This window comes from Symphodus melops (genome assembly GCF_947650265.1).
Source record: "Symphodus melops genome assembly, chromosome: 16".
NCBI classification, from domain to species: Eukaryota; Metazoa; Chordata; class Actinopteri; order Labriformes; family Labridae; genus Symphodus; species Symphodus melops.
This window is the reverse complement of record NC_136706.1, coordinates 2,344,108-2,366,190: the sequence shown is the minus strand read 5'-3', so window position 1 is coordinate 2,366,190 and position 22,083 is coordinate 2,344,108. Positions and strand designations below refer to the sequence as shown.

The 22,083-nt window shown below is 44.2% G+C and overlaps 1 protein-coding gene across 2 annotated transcripts in view; it reads right to left on the bottom strand.

Moving 5' to 3' along the window:
* Nucleotides 1-3,311: 3,311 nt before the first annotated feature.
* lhfpl2a (LHFPL tetraspan subfamily member 2a) overlaps nucleotides 3,312-22,083 on the bottom strand; it is a 37,768-nt gene continuing 18,996 nt past the window's right edge. Inside the window, exons 1-3 of one of the 2 annotated variants that reach the window (XM_079365084.1) lie at nucleotides 16,569-16,647; nucleotides 11,025-11,838; nucleotides 3,312-4,381 (exon numbers count right to left, since the gene is read on the bottom strand). In XM_079365084.1, coding sequence (XP_079221210.1) covers nucleotides 4,125-4,381; nucleotides 11,025-11,445 — 678 coding nt within the window. In that variant the 5' untranslated portion in view covers nucleotides 11,446-11,838; nucleotides 16,569-16,647 and the 3' untranslated portion in view covers nucleotides 3,312-4,124. Of the gene's footprint in view, nucleotides 4,382-11,024; nucleotides 11,839-16,568; nucleotides 16,648-22,083 lie in introns of those variants that run through there. The other variant, XM_079365083.1, reaches the window with a different exon arrangement.

The following is a 22,083-nucleotide window of genomic DNA, read 5'->3' as shown; positions in this document are numbered from 1 at the left end:
GTGCGCTCTGGAGTTATGTAAATACAGTCTTTATGAGGGGACGGATGTCCAGGGAGTTCATGATATCTTGTGCGGGCATGCATCACTTAAAGGTTTGTGAGTCTTTTCTGGGTCATGGTGCTGCGTGTCTTTAAAAGACGCACGGCTGAGAAGGTGCGCTCAGGTGAGGACACAGAGACGGAACTCAATCAGTTTTTCTGTCTCTAAAAACATGTCTCTTGTTTATTACTGGAGCTTACTCCAACATGACGCTACATCTTGAACTGTGACACTCGTAGGCCGAGCATGGCGCGAGCGGGGGAGCCTTTTACTGCACGAGACTGCCTGACGTTGACAACGTAACTTCCGTGAACTTGTGTTGATTCGGCCTAAGAATAATTAAATCAAAAATAAATCAAACATACATACGTCGTAGCCTACGTGTGTCAAAATCTTTTCCCAGAAGATTCAAAGGAATTTATAAATTGTGCAAAAATATTTTAAATAAATTTTTTTTTTAAATCTCCCCCTCGCCACTAGGGGGTGCTGCAGCACCCCCACTTCCCTCGGCCACGCCCTCCACGCTCAGTTAAATTGAACTTTCTTTGTTTCCTGAGTGTATTCGGCGGTAAGATGCTGGTCATGTGAGCACTGAAAGCAGGAGCTTCACACACACGCACACACACACAAAAGGCTCTCGTCTGCTGGCTCTGACGTCACATATTTCTCGTTAGCTCGATTACGCTCGTCACAACCTCCGATGGCGGATCAAGGGAGAAACAACCTTAACCTTGTGTGTTTACAAGCTGCACTCGAGGCCCAACAGGACCAGGAATTATTCTGCCTTCAAATAGCGGTCTGTTAGCGACATAATAAAGAAACTAGAGCTTATAGTAAAAGACTGTTTTTTTTTACTCAAATAAAATCGTATTAAACACACACACACACACACACACACACACTTAAGAAAACACAAGTACCTGACATTAGACATGAAGTAGAGCTCTTGTGCGAGTGAACTTTGCAGAGGGTTTTCTGCAGAGGTCAACTGGTAGGAAAGACGCAGTATAAATTATGTCCACTCACACACTTTGTAAGACAATTGGAGGCCAAGTGCTGAGTCCTTCAAACAGACGTGTGTGAAATAGAACAGAGAGGCAGTCTCACAGAAGAGGAAGCAGGTAGCAGACCGGAGTGACTGCCAACAGGAAAGGGTTGGCACAGAGGAGGAATAACAGAGTGAAGGACTTCGTTTCTTTAATGACCTTCAAACAAGAGCAGGAGTGTGGAAACAGCAGCAGACGTCTGGACAAGCTAAACGCTGTTAGCATGCTGCTGTCCGTGGAGTTCATGTACATACTGTATAGGATTACTTGTCTGCAGTAGAGGTAGGTTTAAGAGAAGTGGATGGTTGAGGTTGACCTACACACACTACATGATCAGTCCAGAAAGAACCGGACATAATATTTTATATAACAGGACATCAGACGAATGACTTGAAAAATGAAATGGTGCGTTTCCAAATCTTCTGATGGTATTTTGTTTTTTTTTTCCCGAAACTCTATTTATCCCCTCTATTTATTAATTAGCGCACCAAGCGTTTGGCCACAGGAGCAGCGAACTGCATACACCCTGACAGAGCAATTCAGGGTTAAGTGTCTTGCCCAAGGACACATTGGACATGTTGCTTGCAGGAGCTGGGGATCGAACCCTCGACCTTCCAGTAGAGAGACGATGACTCTACCCAACGAGCCACAGCCCGCCACTCGCACATATGTTACAGTTTATTTTAGGAAAGAAATACGTTTAAAGTGTCAGTGAGGACCTTGAGGAAGTTGTTTTTGGCACAAACTTGTGTGAGATGCATTTTGTGACCAAAAAAAAAAAATCCCACCTACCCCGCTTCTCACAGGAGCTTTAAAGTTAAATATGAATCTATATGTAGTAACATTATTATTAAAGTTAATATACCCTGAATGGACCATTGATAGCCGAGTGATTGTGTTGAGCGTCACATGTACGGGTCCGCCTTACGCTACATGTCGTCCCCTTCTCTCTCCTCTTGGCATTTCCTGTCTCTCTTTAGATGTCCTGTCCAATAAAGGCAAAAAGGCCCAAAAATAACTTTGAATAAAATGTACCTCAAATTTCTGTTTCATGACAGGACGTTAGTAAATGTATTGTTCTGTAATGTAACGTCCTTCTGTCTTATGTAGATCAACATAAAAGCATGTGTGCATACTTTCTGCACCAGGTGTGAAAGAAACAAAACTCCGTCTCCCTTCGCTCTCTGAATGTTTCCACACAGAGTAAAATCAAATGAAAGGAAGAAGAAGAGGTTAAAAACTCTCTGGCCCTCAAACAGCCTGACTTTCTGCTTCAGATTGCACAATTTGTCACGTGCCTAATCTGGAAATCATCAGACGCTGTGTTTAGTTTGAGTGCAGATCTGGTGGATGAAGGGAGCCACAGGGCTGTTCCAGAAGTTTCTCTGCTGCCCACATGGAGGAGGAACATCTGGGGAGGGACATTAGTGATCTCACACACACACACACACACACACACACACAGAAGTGAAGCATTTTGTAAGAGCAAAGCTAGATATGGCTTTGTGTGATTGTTCGCTTACGATGCTTCGCTGTCTTTTCTTCTTCTTCTGTGGTTCATTAAATAAAGTCACAGTATCAAAAGTATCTCCTGACGAGTTTCAACTTTCTTAGCTGTCCTACTGCAACTGTAACTGTGCAACGTTTATGTTCAATCTTTCTTATGTCCAGCAGGGGGAGACAAATCAAAGTCCAAGAATATTTCCCGAGCAAATCACTAGCATCACTTATTGATAATATTTGCTGGTAATAAAAGTCTGTTTCCTCAGCCTGCTGTTAATAACCCGCGGCGGTGATTTAATCTTTAATGCATTAAAAAATAACCGTTTCAAAATAATCAATCTTTGTGCTGATGACCTTTGTTTGCTCTTGTAGCTCAGGAAAAGACATCCGCATTCATTTCAGTCTGTTTCATAATCAGATAAAAACTCCTCACGGGCGCTTTAAGTAAAGTTAAAGACCTAAGAGTCTGACTTAATATAAAGCACACACACACACACACACACACTAAGAGAGAGAGAAACACACACACACACACACACACACACACACACACACACACACACACACACATGCAGAGTTCAGTTCTGCATCAGTGGAAAAACTGATCACCCGCTGGCTGGAAAACGTACCCACCCCCACCTCAAGGGCCAAACCGAGGTCTCAAGCTGGCTGCTCCACTTGCTTCATCTCCTTCTCCTCCTCTTCAGAAAAAAAAACACACACTCAGCCTCAATCCTTATTTATTCCCTTTTTCTTTATTCATTTGGCAGAAAACAAATGGGAATAGATAGGACACTATCTAAGACTCTAAACACTCCCTGAAACCAGACGTCACTAATAACAGCAATACTTCATTTGTGTGTCCTCATTATTCAGTCCCGAGTCTTTGTGCAGAGATTACAGGCTGTCTGCTGACGGAGGACCGGGCGCAGACCGTTCACAGATCAGCTTTCAGCTCCAGTAAGGATTCAGCTCACTTCATTTCAGGATTCAGGACCTTTTTTTTTTTTTTTTTGCTCGTCCTTGTGCAGTCTGTGTGGAAAACAATCCCCATCGATACATTTCAAGGGTCCCTACACACACAATAAATCACTCAATCCACAGTACATTCTGTAAGCTTTTTAAAAGGACATCCACTCTGACTCTGAGAGTAGTTTATTCTGGCTGAGTAGTGGTTCCCTTGATGAGTTACTTAACACTCACTTGTGGCTTTTTAAGGCAAGATTGACATCACCAGCACCAGCCCGGATCAAGCTTACCAATCATTCTGCAATATGTACAAAATATATATAAATCACACTTATTTACAGAGCATGTGGAGCCTTTGGGGGACTTCACACGACTAACACGGATACAAACACAGCACCTCTAGTGGCAGAAAGACGACACGCTGGGGGGGGAAACTTGGCACTTGTAGATTTCTCCCACACAAACACAAAAAAAAAAAGAGACAATAATAAGAGTCAGTTTTAGTGGTAAACAATGCAGCGACCTCCATTCGTTGTGTTTTGACGCCTTCTTCTATTTTTCAGAGTTTCAGAGGAGGCAGATGAGGCTCTTCCCCTCCTCGATCTCCTCCTGAACCTTGTCGCTGGACGTGGCGATCTCGGCCTGCGCGGAGAAGACGGCACACACGAAGGTGAGCACGGTGCCGCCCATCGCAGTGTAGAAGGCCCAACCCATGGAGCACAGCCCGGCTCGGTACGGAGCGGCGTCGGGGCCGCAGTACAGCTGCACCTTATCTGAACCCCAGCCGGCAGGGTACAGCATCAGACCCAGGATGAGAAACAGACCTGCAGAGAGGAGACACAGAGGAGTTAAAGAGTGTCATCTTCTAGTTCACAAATCTTCGACCCCATTTCGTTCCATGTCCCGTTTCATGGGAACGTTCACTTTGTTCCCGTTCATCATTTGAGAACCAAAGTCGGCTCTCCTGTTTTCAGTAGAAACGCTTGCGACAGAAGACAGCGACCTGACAAGCATTCACAAACAGAGCCTTGTATCAGATTACCTAACAACTAAACAAACTGTGAAGGAAACAAAGGAGAGCATGACTCAGCTCTACCGCTAAATGTTAGCGAGCTAGGTCAGCTAAACTCATTTAAAACCAGATGTGATGCTCTCAGCTAGGACCATGACATACTTTCTGTTTTATTTTTATATAACACGGGACACTAAAAAGTCTGTTAGGTAAACATGAGTGGGCTGTGAGAGGCGCCAAGAGGAGCTGCTCGAAGGGACGGATTAATGAGATGATTACTTAATCAATAACGCCATTTATCCTTCAAGAACTACAGTTGTGAAAAAGTATGTGTAGTGTGTTAACATTAATGACAGCACAAGAACAAGCCATGCACACACACACACACACACACACACACACACACACACACACTGAGTTGACCTTTGTTGCTGCTTCCTGTTTATACGTGAAACCAGCACAACGCAATGCAACATGAGTTTTAAACCACCAACAACAACTAAAACACTGTTAGTTATGAAATTCAAATGTCAGTATTTGTGCACACAGGATGTATCGAGATCGAATCTGAACCGAATAAAAAAAGTAGATTGGTGAATCTCTGATCATAATCACAGTTGAGAAAAAAACCCAGTAACTGAGTTACACCAAAGAGCATCAAATATGAGAGAAATACAAACTACTATATAACATGAATTTTAATTTTATGCAAATTCGGGACATGAATTTTAATTTTATGCAAATTCGGGACAACAGGCGTCAATGGGTTAAAAATACACTTTATCTCTCCTACAAGGACAGTAACAGTAACGTCATGATAGGCGGATTTATTGGCAGCTATGCAGAGCTCCAGGTTGTGTCCAAGCCGGTGAGAAAGTGTAAAAACCTGCTTCAGGTGTTGCTCAGAGTCTTTTAATGACTAATCTTTACAGCGACTTCCATCATCATCTCACCCAAAAACATTTCCTGCCTAAGTGCCATCACAGCATTCACAGCATCCGATCACCAAACGATTTCCTTTACACATGCCAGAAGATAATCAGAGATGGACTTAACAGGAAAGAGAGAAGCAGACCTGAATCTTGACTGTGTGTCGGGTCAGCACACGACACACACAGAGGGGACAACAACAGGAAAAGGTAGCCAGAGGGCTTTCCAGCCGGCCCCAGTCGCTCGCTGACCCTCCGGCGTCCTGCATCTCGGTGCACGGGGTCACTTCCTGTCTCACCGTGACCCACTTTTACTGCCTCTTTGTGGCTTCAACATCTTAAAACAATTCCTGACAAACATTGCTATTTTTATACAACAGATCATCTAAACACTTTTTTTTTTTTTCTCTAAACGGGACTTTAACCAATTCATGATGCTATCATTTTGATCGTTTATTCTTTTTTCCACTTTAGCGCTCGCCGCTACACCAAACCCATTTAGGCCGACAAGTCTTGTGTCAAATCAAAGAAGCACATTCACTACAGTTTAAAGGGTTTTTAGCCTTGGAGACCTGTGTTATAATAAAACATAGTAAGATGAACCTTGTGATCTATGACAACAGGAGGAAACGTATTTTAGAAACTGCTGAGCCCAATCAAACAAGTCACATAGACACTTTTTTTTTGTTTTTGGTACATGAAACTACTTTATTCAGTGTTTTATTTTTTTGGGTTCGGGTAAAATCTTTTCATTTAAGCACATTTTACCTAAAGCAGCTAATTTGTTTGACAAAGCACTGAAGGGTCATTCTGATAATCGGTCTGTGGAGTTATCAACAGACATTGCCGTTTCTCCTGCGACACATTTTACAAAAGTGTTTTTTTTTAAAAAGACGAAACGGAAACATCTGAGTTTAATCAAGGTTTTCTAAACTAACTTTTGGGGGAGTTGCAGACAGGTTTCTTTACTTTCCTATGATCTATCTCCAGTGATAATGGATGAATTAGATGGCCAGATGAGGCGCTTAGCACCAATTAGAGCTCAGGAGGGAAGCATTTAGAGTAATATAATTAAAGCTAATAAACAAACCGGGGGATACCAGTCTTGATTTTTACACCCGGCATTCTCGCTGCCTTCACTTCGCAAAAAAAAAAAAAAAAAAAATCATGAAAGTTAAGCCGTCTTGCTCTCCTTTCTCTCATTCTCTCCTAATCTCTCCCTCTTTCTCTGCTTCCTCTCTGTCTTTCTGCTCCTCGTACTCTCCCTCTTAAAGCATCCAATATCGTATTAAACAAGGAAATGAAAACTAGGTCATAAATTCTTTCCACATGTTGCTGCACTGCCCTGACATCCAGACCGGCTCCAGTGATGGATTGAAGGTATGGTTTTAATTCTCAGCTCCACCCGTCCAAAGACCCCCTTTCCCCTCCTTTTCCTACACACACACACACACACACACACACACACACACACACACACACACACACACACACACACAAATCCCCCCTCTACAAGCTGGACCGTCTAACCTAATATCCCACAGCACTCCACCCATCCAGCCTCCCCCCTGCGCTGGCTCTTGTCTACATTCACATCCAAACTGTCAATTCTCCACCATCCATCCATTTCTGATAGCTGCCTCCCTCTGTGCAACCACCACCTCCTCCTCCACCTCTCTTTTACCCCTCTGCTCCCTCAACCTCCACCCTGTAATACAGCACAGCAGGTCTGCGCTCCGCTCCGAAAAAAACTGGCCGCCCTTCTCCTTTCCAGGAAAACATGAGGAGCTGCTGTGAGCCACATGATGAGGAAATAAGAAGGGACAGCGAGAGGGCAACAGGAAGTGCTGGCAATCTGTCAGCTCCTTTCTCTAGTCATTATCATTTGGTGCTTTTAACAGTGAAAACCTTTCATGTTTGGTACGCGTAACTGACTGCCCAAAGCAAAAGGTAATAAACTTCTGTGCCAAGGCAAAAAAAAAAAAAAAACCTGAGGCATCAAATATGCTCAAAAAGCTGCAACTATTAAATATTTAGCATTCTTACATGGACATGTGGTTGAGCAAAAGAAGACATTTCGTGCTGCTGATTTTGGCTATCTGATATTATGACGAGAATTTTCAAAGTTTTTGGTTGTTGTCAGTCCAAAACAGTGAATGCTGCGGGCAGAAAAAGAAACAAAAATGGAAAATAAAATATGCTTAAAGATGTTAAAATGCTCTTAGTGACGGGAGAGTTTTACACTGCATGAAAAGATTACTAGTTTATTATTGAAAAGGTGCAGCTAAAATCCCATATTTGTGAGTTTTACATAACAGTGTTTCCCGTAACTGTTTTCCATTTGACGATTCACTGTCAACAGTCACACCTTGTAAACACAGATATCCAGTTAAAGCTTTTACATGAATGAACATCCACTCAGAGGAACAGTTTCTTTTTCCCCTAATATCATACGACAGACTCATAAGCTCTCGGGAATCCTGCGTTACTTCCTGTAAGCCGTTTTGTTTGAGTCATGGTCAACGGTCAAACCTGTCACAAGCTCTGTGACTCACAGCTGAAAGGAAAGTTTACGGTCGGTCATAAAAGCATTCATCACCAAACAGACGGTTTTACGGCGGAGTTTGTTTATCGTTGTCTTTTGAATCCTTTTAAGTCGATGTTTGACACAAGTGAGGAGGAATTTGGTATGAAGAGAAGTCACTTATAGGTGAGCTAACTGCGGCACAAGAAGTCTTTTGGGGCCCTTTTCTGGGGAGGGGGAATTGTGCATGCAGGATACAAAAAGTACCTGATTGACCTCCAACATAAGCGCGTCTGTTTTAGCCATTTGATTATGTAAAAGGAAGAGAATGGATCTACCTTTGGCTCAAATCTCAAAACCAGCTGAACTCAAACTGACCGTCATTTTAATGGAATCTGCGTCCATCGGAAAGTGGGTCATAGGGGACAAAAAAAAAAAAAAAAAAAAAGTGCTACAGTAGTGAAGACTAAGTCAACGAGCTTTGGAGCGACTCCAGCGAAGTGACGTGACCATCTCTGGCAACGGAAACACAATCGCCTCATCTGAAGTCAATCACTTCCCCAAACATCTGCCGTCTGGCTCCAGTTTTCTCATTACCGGAGGGTCGGCAGCGCGAGTGGAAACGGTGATTAGAAATGAGTCGACGTGGTAGTATCAGCGAGCGTGCTATCAGTGACGGGCTTCATGACTTCAGATGAAGGTAAAAAAACGTTGCTGGATGTGGGACGGACAGATGCCCGGGCTCTTATCTCCTTCCTGCGGTTGAAATGAGTAGAAGGTTATCAGCTCATAGCTCCACAGTCCTGAAGGAAACTCTCCCTCCTCCTCCTCAGCTGTTTGAAGCTCCTCTCGCCCCCTTTCCTCTTCCTCTCAAACATCCTCATCCTCTCAACAATGAGGAGACTCAGCGGTACATTTCTACTCTTACAGCCACGAGCCCCTGTTTGGGTTTTTACAAGTTTCACTTTTTTTTCTAATCTTGTTTTAGATTCCATTTTATTTAATGTTGTACTTTTGCACATTTAGATTTTATTAGTGTAAATATTATTTATCTTATTTTACCTCATTTTCTTTCATTTTTTACCGTACTTTATTTTATTTCGCACCGTGGGGAGGGGGAAACGTAATTTCGATTTCACTGTATGTTTGACATATTTTGGAATTGACAATAAAGTAAACCTTGAACCTTCTCTGAACTGTGATTGACCAATCACAGCTTGGCTACCACCGGGGCGACAGGCACACATGTTGACTTATTTAAAGGATCTGCTTGCTTATTTCCTACCAAGTCATTGTTAATACAGTAGTCTTGAAAAGTTGGGCCAACTTGACTCTTGAAGGAGTTTATTAGTTGAGTCAATACGATAAAAAATCCAACATTGCTTTCAGGAGTCCCGTGCATTCATTCCAACACTGCCCACATTTGCAATACAAGAACATATGATGGTTCTCCTTTGGTCTAGAGGCCTGCGCTGCTCTGGGTTTACAGCTTCAGGGTGTCCTTCCCCACACGCCCGCCTCTTCTGGGGTCTGCATCAAATAAACAACGGCGGGGGAGGAAAGGCCGTAATCATCACCGTGCTGAAAGCTCCAGTCTGTCAGGACTGCTCTCTATAATTTACCATGGTGAGTCAAAGTGACCGGACACACAACCGTAGACAACAGCTACACACACACACACACACACACACACACACACACACACGCAGATACGCATGCGTGTTGGACTCTCTTTGAGGTGTCAGAAAGCTCCAGCTGACTTGGCAGAGAGTAAATATTTGGGTGGCAGTTGCTCCGGTGACATGCAGCTCCTGAGGTGGGAAACAAGCCTCCGAGTGTTTCGGGAAAAAAAACTCCTGACTGCTCCGTGGGGGTGAAAAGTCACAAAAGGCGCCACGAGTATCAAACATAGTTCTGAGAGTAGGAGTTGTGGCGCTCGTAATGAATGTGTTGAGCTGAAAGCGAAACAGTTCATTTACCTTGATGAACGGTGGACGCCACAGGAATGAAGAGAAACAATAAAAAGCTAAATGACCGAGTTAAAGTTGTGCAAAATAGAAACAAATCTTTCTCATCTCGGTGTAAACAGAAGACGTCGAGGAGCCGACTACAAAGCAGCAAATCCTGCGACAGTTGTATAGATGTTGTTTTGCTTAACCCTGTCGGTGGTCTTGAGGGGGATTATGTGAGATTATATGTTCGATGGTCAGGAAACAGAAATCATTCAAAGATGGATAACTGCAGACATTAAACACTCTTATTTTCAGTTGTGCACTATAGACTGTATAAACCATGGAAGTGGTCTTAGTGACATCATCACCATCGGTGTCTGAAGAGATGTACTGACACCCAAAGATGGCGGTCACCACATTGGAAATGCTGCAAGGTTGCCACTTTGTTTAAGACTTAAAAAAAAAACCCTAAACATACAGAGGGCTCTGTGCTTGTTACACAGAACCAAAAGAAACATAAAAGTTCTGTTCAAGAGTTTGATGGCTGAACAGAAGTGTGACATATTAAACGTTTAAATTAAGGGACTGTTGTGACGTTCAACATTTGTGTGAGGTGGAGAAAAAACCTTATTCTATTTAATCTGGCTGAGATCTCTTTTATATTGAGCTCTCGAACGTCACCGTCTCTCTCATTCGTGGTCACTTTAAGGCAGGTTACCAACATACTCTACACATAACATACTCAAACAGCTGACTCCACCATTACCAACAACTTCAAATCTGCTGTTAAAAAGATGGAAAAACGTCAGCTTCCCATTTTGTGTTTGTACTTTTGACACTCGGCCATGTTCCCACCTCGAACAGCTTTTTCAATGTTGATTCTTCGGGAGAGAAACTGAAACCTTCTCAGCTCGTCGAGTTGGAAAGTAACAAACTATTTGTTCTCTAACACAAGTTTGGTACCTCTGACCAGGAAGAAGTGGCCGATGACGAATGTTTTGAAGTTTCGGTTTGTATCAAAAGTAAAAAAGTATCTGTGCTGTCACTCACCTGCGATCCCTTGCAGCAGTCCACACACATTGAAGATGCTCTTCTTCATGATGCTCTGGAAGCACATGGTGAAGACCGAGATAAATGCCACGGCACACAGCAGCAGGATCCCCGCTGCTAAGAAGATAGAAGTCGCCTGCCAGAACCCGCTGGCAATCTCCCCAAAGTGAATGGCGTACGGTCCACACAGTATTCCTCGCTGCATGAGGGGCAGTTTTATACAGCGGCCGTAGATGCCTAAAGTGGGTCTGTAGGCCTCTCCGGCTGTCGTGGCCCCGTGGTGCCCGAAGACGGAATCAGGCGTGCGGGGGAATCCCACCAGCCAGTCAGTGCTCATGAAAGCGATGAGCTCTCCGAACGCGGCCACGATACTCAGCAGAGTCCACAGCATGGAGCGGCAGGTGACGATCACATGGCACATGCTGACGGCGGCTGGAGTCTCACAGCGCTGAGAGGCGAAAAAGGTGAGGCGAGGGGTCAGAGGCCTTCAAAAAGACCGAGGAGCTGAGGGTTGTGATCCTTCTTGCGGCGGCGATGTGAGAGCAAATGAACACTTTATGGGAAGGAGTAGGTGACAGCGCTGTATACACAAGGTTCAGGTCAATGATTCACAGCCTGCAGCGTTCCTTCTTTTTCTTCTTTCACTTCTTATCTTCTGTTGTTTCTGCACAGCTGTCGTTCCTCCTCCTCCTTGGACTCGCCCTCCCTCTGTCGGCTCTGCGTTCAGACTCTTTTTTCCGTCTGGTTTTTGGTGTCTACATTGTATTGAAGTTGTATTCCCTGAGCCAGCCCGCTGGCGTCACATCAGACACACCTAAGACAAAAAAACAGAGAGACAGAACAACAGGGTGAGCGCTTTGATTGCATGCATAAAATATAATTGCATGTATACAAAGAGCTCAAAGGTGATCAGTAACTCTTCTTTTGTTGGAGGAAACGCAGCTCTCCTGTTTCTCCCTCCGTCTTATTTGAGAAAAGCAGAAGTGAAGATAATGAGCAGAGTGTGGAGGAGGAGAGGAGGCTTTTGGTGTGGATGTTGAGGACAGGACTTAATGACTTGTGTGTTCATTTGAAGTGGGCCTCTTCTGTTTTCAGTGTTTATGTTAAAGGATTTGTGATCAGGGCTCTCGTCGTGTTCTCTACTCCCTGTGGGTCTCTGTGGCTCGGGGTTGTAAAGATGAAAACTAGAATAACATTGTGCCTGTCTCCCTCGATATGTGTGTGTGTGTGTGTGTGTGTGTGTGTGTGTGTGTGTGTGTGTGTGGAGGGGGAGATGGAGATTGGGGGGTTAAAATAGACGTGGAAACAGCAGAGCGAGAAGCGGATGCAGACAGAGAGAAAAACAAGCCAGGGGCCTCGCTCCGAGCAGCCCACACATCTGACCTGAGGTCGGCTAACGCTCAATAACACAATAGCCGCCCGGCTGTCACATAACCGCTGATAACCTGGGTGACATCGACACTGCTGCTCTGCTGAGTCAGTCACAGCACAATGAGGATGCTGTAAATGGTGTGAGTTCATCGTAAGGAGATATCTTCACTGAGGCACTACATAAGTGACCCAGAGAAACAGAAGTGCAGTGAAAGAAAATGAAAATGAAGGCCGTTTTTGAAAAGGAATTTGCGTTCTTTTTTACAACTTACTTCTTGTACCTCAGACAATCGAAGCAGATGTTAGATGTCAGATCGTAGACGATTTTAGTGCCTAAAAATAAGGTCGCACAGGGGAAAGGATCTCAAGAAAAGCCCCTGCAAGAAGAAAGTAATCATTCGTTCAAGTGCTGCCTACAGGAGGCTAATTAGCTCGCAAGATAAGTTGAAATGCTAGCTTGGCAATTCTCTGGACGGCATTTTTTGAAACTGCAAGTACCGAAGCACATTTAACACATTGTTACACATAAAGTTGTACATTTGTATTTTCGTTTGGACTAGCTTCGTCTTTCTGCTTTCTCTTTTAAAGTTTAGCTAGGTTAGCTAGTTTAGCTAGGTTAGCTTGTTAGCGAGTAGATTTAGTTTCTTCTCCAGAGACCCCAAAAAGAGCGAAACGTTTCTACTTACATTTTAGAACCATTTGCAATAAAAGTCAACTTGACGGAAGTGTTGTATAAATAATAAAGGTCTACTGATGTCAAAAAGTACATCCAAATCCTGATCCACCTTTCCACTTTTCGTGTAAAGTTTTGAAGGGTTTGTAATGAAACCTTTCACAGTGCAAAGAAACTGAATTTAGAAAACAGATCGGTTATAAAATAAAAGCACTTTTTACATCATGAGGTCCGTGTCTTGAGCTCTTTGGAAAACGGGAAGATCTGAGGAGATTAAACAGTCAAACAGTAATTCTATTTAAATTGATCTGTGAGGGACATTAACAAATTTGAGCAGAGCACAGAAGTTGGCATGCCAGAGAAGATTAAACAATGCTTATACTGTGCAGGCCTTTGTGCTCATGTTATAAATGCAGCTCTGGGCCAAAGCTGACAGTTGTTTCTTTTCTTTTGAGTCTTTTTCTGCCCTCGTTCCCCTGCTGCCTCCTGGGAGTCTGTTCGTCATTCTCTGGCCAGAGTTTGGCAGGGGAGCAGAGGAGGCCGGGGGCTGCTGTTGACACGTGTGCCGCCCAAACTGCGAGGTTTTCCAACTTGCTGTGTGCCCTTACGGCGGGGGTGGTCGGAGCCAAGGGCGTCCCTTGTGGTCCAAACTCAGCGAGGGAGGAGGAGGGGTGCGAGTGAGTAAGAGCATTACACAAACTTTGATCGTCGTCATCCTGTCAAGATATGAACAACAGCTCTCTCTTCTAACCTCTCTTCTTTTTTTTTCAGCAGAGAAAATGACCCAGATCTGCGGTCTCTTACAGGGAGGTGTGTGTGTGTGTGTGTGTGTGTGTGTGTGTGTATGCGCTAACGTCGAGCGTGTTTGGACTGTGTAAAACAGATGAGATCATTAGAGCAGGCAGAGACAGTTGCCTCTGTGGATTTGGATCTAAATTAATTTTATGAATCACAAGCTTTCTCTTTGCGTCACCGTGAGCAGATGCAGGAACAGATGCAGACTGAGAATCTCTCACTGAAGTTCTTGGAAACAGCTCCTCCCACCCCCTCAGAAAGTTCGTTGACGTTTGGACGGAGAGGGGGGGGGGGGGGGGTTGAGTCCCAGAGGGTTCTTTGATGGGGCTGGTGTTTGACGTTTGGATTGAAGACAAACGGGCAGGCCAGAGTCTTGGGGTCAAACATTTGCTGGCCAGTTGCAGAGACTAATTCCTCCCTGACAGGAATATTGTTAGAAAACACTTTGGAGCTGAAAACAATTTGAACCAGCTGGAGAGTTACGGAGCTTTTAAGATCTGGACACTTAACCTTTGACCTTGCTTGGCTGCAGAGTGTTTGCGTCACGTGACTGCTAGTTAGTACCTACCAGTAGGTCTCAAATTGTCTGAGGCTTCCTTGAATGTGGGTGAGAAGTCTGGACACGTCTGCTTCTATTAACGTACCTGGCATTTGTCAAAACTAATACCCAGACGTCTCCTCGCTGTTCCCAGACGCACAGATTTGTGCAGTAATCATGAACAGAGGTTTACCAAGACAGACTGCAGCATGGTAGTCCATATATGTGAGGCTAGAGGTAGATTTATGATGTCCTTTATCCTCTCTGAGCGACCAGAGGGGAGTCGAAGGATTATTTGAGGCTCAGTTTACATGGACAGAGGAGTTAACAGCCCCATACAGCACCCAGCACCCTGCTGACCCTCCAACACTAATCCAGATGCACAGATTAGTAACAAGACTCCCTGCTATCTCACATTTGCTCCTCTTAAAGTGTTAGATAGAAGAACTTCACAGTTAGACCCTGAAGTCGAACGATCACAAGAGAATGAATGAGTGAATGATTGCTTACACTGAAGCAAATTAAGATCGCTGGGACATTGGCTTAAAGCCTAAAAAAAAACATTGAAGCACAAAAAGGAAACGTCTTGAATCTCCAAAGTCAGTGAGATTCCTTCGAAAGATCGTGAATGAATTCAACACATCTGATATTGAATCTATTGATGGGTTAAAGGTAGACATGTCCCTCCGAGGCCTAAAATGTCATCCTCAAGTTTTTCACTACAAGACATGTGAGTGAGTAATCTTAACCATGACACTCCATCCTCTAGAGACCGTGAATACCAGCACCAAATGCCTTCAGAAAAGTCTGACAGATTCACGCTCTGAGTACTGCTTGAACCAAATTGAACTATAATACATTGAATGCTTGTAGAGACACAAGTGGACAACCTCGAGAAGAGTACGGAGAACATTAAAGTTTAGTTGATAAATCCTCTGAAGACTAAATGTCATGTCAACCCATCAAATAATGGGCAACACATGTCACAAAAAAAACAAAAAAAATTCATGGCGGCAAAATGGTGCAAAATATGCGAATCGCCTAAATCTATTGGGTCATCTTCTAGGGACCATGAGGATCTGGAGAAAATCTGATTTCAATATCGTCAATAACTGTCACTAAGAGGCAAAAAATATCAGCCTTATGGTGACATAAAAGAAAAAGAGTACAAAAGTTAGACTGTTGGATTCCCCTTCTGAAGAGCATTAAAAGAAGTCAATGAGATAGAAGTGTGGACCAACAGATCCATCAACCAAATGCTTCAGTCCCCATAATCAGGCGACTAACTACACCTGTATTGAAGCGCATGACTGTTGTCCAAATCATCCATTCAGCCGTTCTCTCATCATGACAACAAAACAGCAGGAAACGTTTCTCCACGCCGCCGCCGACAGGAAACAATCTACATATGTATGGACATGCCATGACTGGAGGAACGCGTCCCCATGGTGACTGTTTGTTTAGAGCTGGATGAGAGGTTAAGGGAAAGTTTACGGTGCGTTTACATGATGAGGCGCAAAAGATAAACTTCTTCAACATCGTTCGGTTAACTGGAATCGTCTTTTGATTTCCAGCCCCTCACGCCGTCACCTTATTTGACCCATCATGAAAAAGTAGTTTTAAAACCAAGAGAGTCCTTGGAATCTGCGAGGATTTGTTTGAATGAAAAGACCCTGGAGCTACAGGAGGGAGTGCAGGAGATGATTGGTCATGGAGCGACTCGAGTCTAACTTCAATGTCTCTCTGTTTAAGATCAACCGCACGGTGAAATGTCAAACGCAACAAAAGCACAGATGTGTCGTTTGTCCTTCTCGTGTAGAAGCTCGTGTGAAAGCGAACAAAGACAGAAAAAAAAAGTGTTGCTAATGCTGTCATTATTTAAGGAAACTTGCACACACTGATAGTAATAATAGCAGTTTATAACAAAGGAGACCTTGGTCAGGTTTTCCATGGCATAATGAGACAGTCTTTCCGAACACTTCTGCACATCTGCTCCACATCCAGGAGCTCTGTGACGTTACAGGGACATACTATTTACATCCCATTACATCAGCAAGGTGGCTAGCTTTAAGCTCATGAGGAGAAGAAACTTAAGTTTTAACTTTAGTTGTTCAAACAAGAAGACAATAAAGGACAATTATTAGAGAAAATGAGACAACAGTCCAACCTGTCTCCATTGGTCTGTGGATAGTCCAGCTCTCCTGGAGATCGGCTTCTCTGCTCTGACTCTCCTCCTCTGCTTCCCCACTTTTAATGCCTCTCTCTCTTTCCCTGACTCCCAGACCCCTCCCCTCCCACACCAACGTCCCTCCTCCCTGGACCCGCCACGTTTCCTCTGATTGGCCGGGGCCGACACTGGAGCCACACTTCTTGAGAGAGTCCACATGGTGGCCATATTTCAGAGCAGAATCTGGGTTAAAATAACACGAGCTGGAGCTGCAGAGAGGGTCTCTCCTCTTCTCTCTCTCTCTCTCTCTCTCTCTCTCTATGTGTCTCAGTTTCTCTCACCTTCTCCCTCTGTTTTGGTTGCTCTCTGCACCTTTTCAATCTGCCAATGCAAACAGCTTATTATCAGCATAAATGCATTTTCACTTCCTTTGTATAGAACAGTAAGTGCACCATTAGGACTACACTTGTGTTATTTAACTTTTGGAAAAAAAAACATTATTACACTTTTAAGTGAACAGCTAAACCATTATTGAGACTACACTGGCCCACTTCTCAGTTTTAGAGTGCACTTCAAAGTATACTGTTGATCTGAAAAGTGTACAACTAGTGAAATGTTAAAGTGTCTTTTCTTCATTTGTTTTGATTGGTTTACTTTGGGACTCTTGTAATATAGTGACGCTGCTTTCAGAGCAAATCTTCAGACCAAAACACAGCTTTCTTCAGCCCCTCCTCCTATCTCCACACTTCCCCCGTCCTGTAGCAGGGCCAGATGTGGGACAAAGTCTTTCTTTTGCAAGTCACAACTAAGTCTAAAGTCTGTGGTCTCAAGTTTCGAGTCCTTAATAAAGACAGGCAAGTCGAGTCAAAGGTCCAAAACTTTGAATTTTGAGCCCTTAAAACGTTATTAGCTCTCGAGTTAGATTTAAGAAAAATCATGATGGCTTTTTAAATGAGTTTGAAATGTGCAGGTCCAGTAGCAGTAGTTGCTTTTATGTATTCACACAACTCCTAAAAAGTTTTCGATTTGAGCTTCATGCATGAACGCAAACAACCAAACGTGTCTCTCCGACATTGCAATCGGTTTGTGTCTGACTTCATCGTACACAGAACGAGAGCTTTAAAGTAAACTAGAAGTGATTGAGTGATTATTGAATAGTATTTAAGTTTGTTGTTTGAATCAGATTGTGACTGCCAGATAAGAAAGCTGATTAACTTCCTGACTGAGCAGATAGTTCAGGGACTGACTGGATTACCTTTGTGGACGATGGGGAGCAATCTGTACCCAGTATTTCTTACAGGGAACATTCAGCAAAGACTGCAGTCAGCTACAGTTTTCTGACTTTTGTGTTCACCGAGGAGAGACAAATTAGAACCATATGAGGACCGGAAAAAAAAAAATGGAGCCGAGTCAAACAGGAAGAGATACTGATAGGCCGGCTATAGCACTTAAAGGCAGCGCGGAAGGCCAGAGGAAGAGGCCTTTCTTATCAGTTTGAATAGAAGTTGGGCCATTTCAAAAATAGATCCTTTCAGCCCAGATACCCTGAAGCTAATAAAACCTCTCCTTTGACCCATTTCCAATAAATCCTGGTGACTCATCCCCACCCTGGGGTTTTCAATTGGATGGGAAAGGGGTTAATGGGCCATTTTGAAGCCACACAAAGTCTACTCAAATTTCTAGAACCTGTGGAGAAAGGGTCTCTCTCAGCAACACAACGGTTGACCATTAGATGAGCTTCAAACAATCAGCTGCTGTAATTACACTCGTCGGCTTTCTTCTCCTGCACAGCGACTGAAGTTTACAACTTTCTTTGTTAATTGTAATCCCCCCCCCAAACACTTTTGAAACTAATTCATCGTTTTCATCTCCCAATTCTAGCTGCCAATCAGAGTTTTTTATGATTCAAATTACAACAGGTGTCAAGAGCATTTTTTTTTTTTTTTTTAGTTTATCAGACTAACAGCTAATTATAAAATGTAGTTTATCTTTAAAGAGTTTGGTGACGTTTGCAGCTACGAGTGTTAGCTGATGTTAGCTAAAGGGAAGACAGCGGGGCCTCGCCACATGCGTACCGTTAGCTTGCGGCTAAATCACATTTAGATAGATTCATAATAGAGTTTCAAGATTTTAAAGATGTCTCAGTTTAGAGCAAAAAGGTAAACATTGTCACTGGCAGAGTTGGAAGCTAAGAGGAACCCCGTCCACCGGGTCATGTTTCTGATTTAGAGGTATAGATGCAGATCAGACAGAGACTGACCACAGGTCATATTACAGACTTATGGAAAGCCGCCCTTTGCTGCATGAAGAGGCCCCCGTGAGATTCCTCTTGGCAGCGTCAGAAACTCGGACACAGCGCAGGCCCTCACTTCAAAGAGCAGAGGATCACAGACGAGACAGCCGGGAAAGATCTGCAGCAGTCATGATTGTTGCGGCACATCAGCACACGTGCACACACGCCGGGCTGGATCATCAGTCATGCTGGCTTCGACAGAAACCCCCGGCCGGTGATTCATCTTCCCGTGTCCGACTCTGATCAGCAGTATCTTGTAGATCTGAGGAAAGTGCACGAGTTCGACGCAAAGCAGAGAGAAAACAGATAAGAGCCAGATAACAGGTGGGAACAGAAAGAAATCCACTTATAAGTGAAAGTAGCACAGATGAAAGTGTGTCAAGGAGCCACTTCAACATAAAAATGCGTTTTCTTACTTTGTTTCTAAGTAAATAAAATAACATAAGTAGCTTCAAACCAGCTCTTTATGTGAAGACTCTTCAGACAACATTTGATATGAATTCACAAATGTGATTGAAACTCGGAAACAAAATACAATGATGGTTTTTCTTCATTTTAAGGCCCTAAAATATTGATGGATATTGATCTCGTTTAAAGCTCCTGTGAGAGACGCCGCGCATAATGTGTCTGCGTACGATCCCCATGGCTGCATTATGGACTTTTTTTTTTTTTTTAACATCACGTCTTACCTGAGGAGACCCTCCCTTCTCCCACTGTGAGGAGGAGCCAGGTAAGAAGAATATCTGCAGCTGATATTTTCAGGTGTGCGTACGTAAAGTCTGCTTCGTCAGAAAAGACTCACAGGAGGAGACGCGGCGCTGATAGTATGAAGAATAAGTCCTTGAAGAGTTAACACATTTTTTGTTTGTAATGTGAAAAAAAAAAGGAATAAAAGTGATGAAGCATTCTGGGTTCATACACCTGTGACCTTGATACTGAGGTGTGCAATAAAGCAGTCAGGTTTGACATAGGAAGGAAGTGATTTCATTTTATGCCTGGTTTTGGCTCGTGCCGACGCGCATCATTCCAGGACGCGTCTAAGCTACCAATATGAGCGTTTTATGTCCACGTGTTTTCAATCTCAGCTTCACGAACCTGTTGCATCACTCCGCCATCCAGAGATCACGAAGAGACAGTGTGCAGGGTTTGCTTTAAAAAGCCAACGTGGAAATAAATGACAGAGAGGGGCGGACAGATGGAATATTTTGGCTCTGAGAAAAGTTTCCAACGGTGGTGAATTATAATGACAGCTCAGTGTGTGGTGGAGTCAGATGTGGATTACAAGGAAAACTCTGACATAACGGCGAACCTGATGGTTGAAAACAGAATACCGCTCTCCTTTCAACCCTGGAGAATGTCAGGCATTTCACGTCACCCAACGACACAGCTAAGTATCAAACTGACAGATGGACGTCGGTGGCATCGTCACAGCTACACTTACTTCTCCGTGCAGTCAAAGAAACCTGAGCCGAGTGTGAACGCCACAGAGGGAGCAGCTACGACCATCTGGCCACTTGAAGGCCGCGGCTGCATTAAGGCCCCATCAGCCCGCACATCGAGGCAGATGTTTAACATCCCGCTCCCTGCAGGGAGAAAGTCGGGTGTTCTCTGAATGGTTTTGCACTCAGACATCGAACATACATACACCCGTTCTTGATACTTGACTTTTTACTTTTTTGGGATAGTAGTATTTTGGAAGAAGTTAAAAGTTAAAGGTTGATTTAACCGCCTACTTCCTGCGTCTTTAAACATGTCAGCCACTCAAAATACCAAATTTCAAAGTATGTCTCTGTCGCACAGCGCCTGTATTCTTCGATCAGCCGTATTACAGAAGAGCTGAAGGTGATAACAGAAACTCTCTGAGACACTTTCTACAACATGTTTTCTGTCTGACAGCTTCTCCATGTTATTCACATGTAACAACGACTCCGTGTCTTTAAGAGGACAGCTGAGGTCCAGAGACGGATACATTTCCCCCAGCGAGGTCACGCCACATCATCTTTAACACGTCAACGTCTGCTGTACTCCGGCACATCTCGGTGTGGGAGCGCTATCTCCGAGGCTTATTTTGCTAATTTATTAACTTTGTGGGGAGTGCAGCTGGAGCATAAACACATGGATGTGTTGAAGGTGAGGAAATCCCAACACTGAGCTGCGGGGAGGAAGCGGGGCGGGGAGCGTGGGAAAGAGAGTGAAGGAGGGGAGAAGAGGGATGATGGTGTGTAAAACAGATCCCACAGATTTGAGTCAGGGGCGGGGGGCGGGGGGTTCACCTGCGAGAGGTGTGGAGGAGCGCTAACACCTCTGGAAAAGATTGAGCCATTGTGCAGCAGGATGAGGGGGAAAAGAAAACAATTACAGACTCCCTGGAGTCTTATTTTAGTCTGAATACAAACATGGAACATAATAAAGCGAACACATGTGGACCTGAGCACGCTAAACATGCACACGACTGGTCAAACGTTCCCCCCCCCCCCCCCCCCCCCGGACACATCTGTTTACACAATCTGAGCGGCTATGTGTCAGTCGGCCGGGAGCAGGAGGCTCAGCGGTAGGAGGTGACGGGGTAATTCCTCAGCTGTGAGGAAGGCGCTGCTCCACAAGTCCCTCTTCTTCTCATGTTGACCATAACAACCCTCGCATGGCGGGCCCACGCCACCAGGGTTAAGAGGGTGATGGAAAACAAAAAGCATGTGACGTATCGCAGCCCGGACTCAAAGTGGGTGGCCGAAGCAGACTGCCACAAACAGAAGGGAGGTGTGTGTGTGTGTGTGTGTGTGTGTGTGTGTGTGTGTGTGTGTGTGTGTGTGTGTTGCTGTGATTGCTGTGTGCTGTTGGTGCCTGCTTTGACTCCGTCTGTTGTCATCTTTGAGCAGTGACATATCAGCCTTTGCTTCCTTTCTTTGAGGATGAAAGAGACGCAGATAAAGTGCAGACACTTTGGAAATATTCCACCTGTTTGTCGTGTTAGCGTTAGCATTCGTCAGCTTTTTGTCCTCGTTCACAAACACCTTCCCAGCTTTCTCGAGAGTCAGCAGTGTCGTTCTTTGTAACTTGTAACACACACCTCCTCCCGGGCTCCTCGCCACACACACACACACTCACTGCAGGATGGAGTGATTACATTTACCGCTTGTATACCTTCACTGCAAGCAACCGCATGCATAGCACGAGCTAACCACAGGTGCCAAACACCTGCGGCTCGCAGTCCAACAGGAAGCA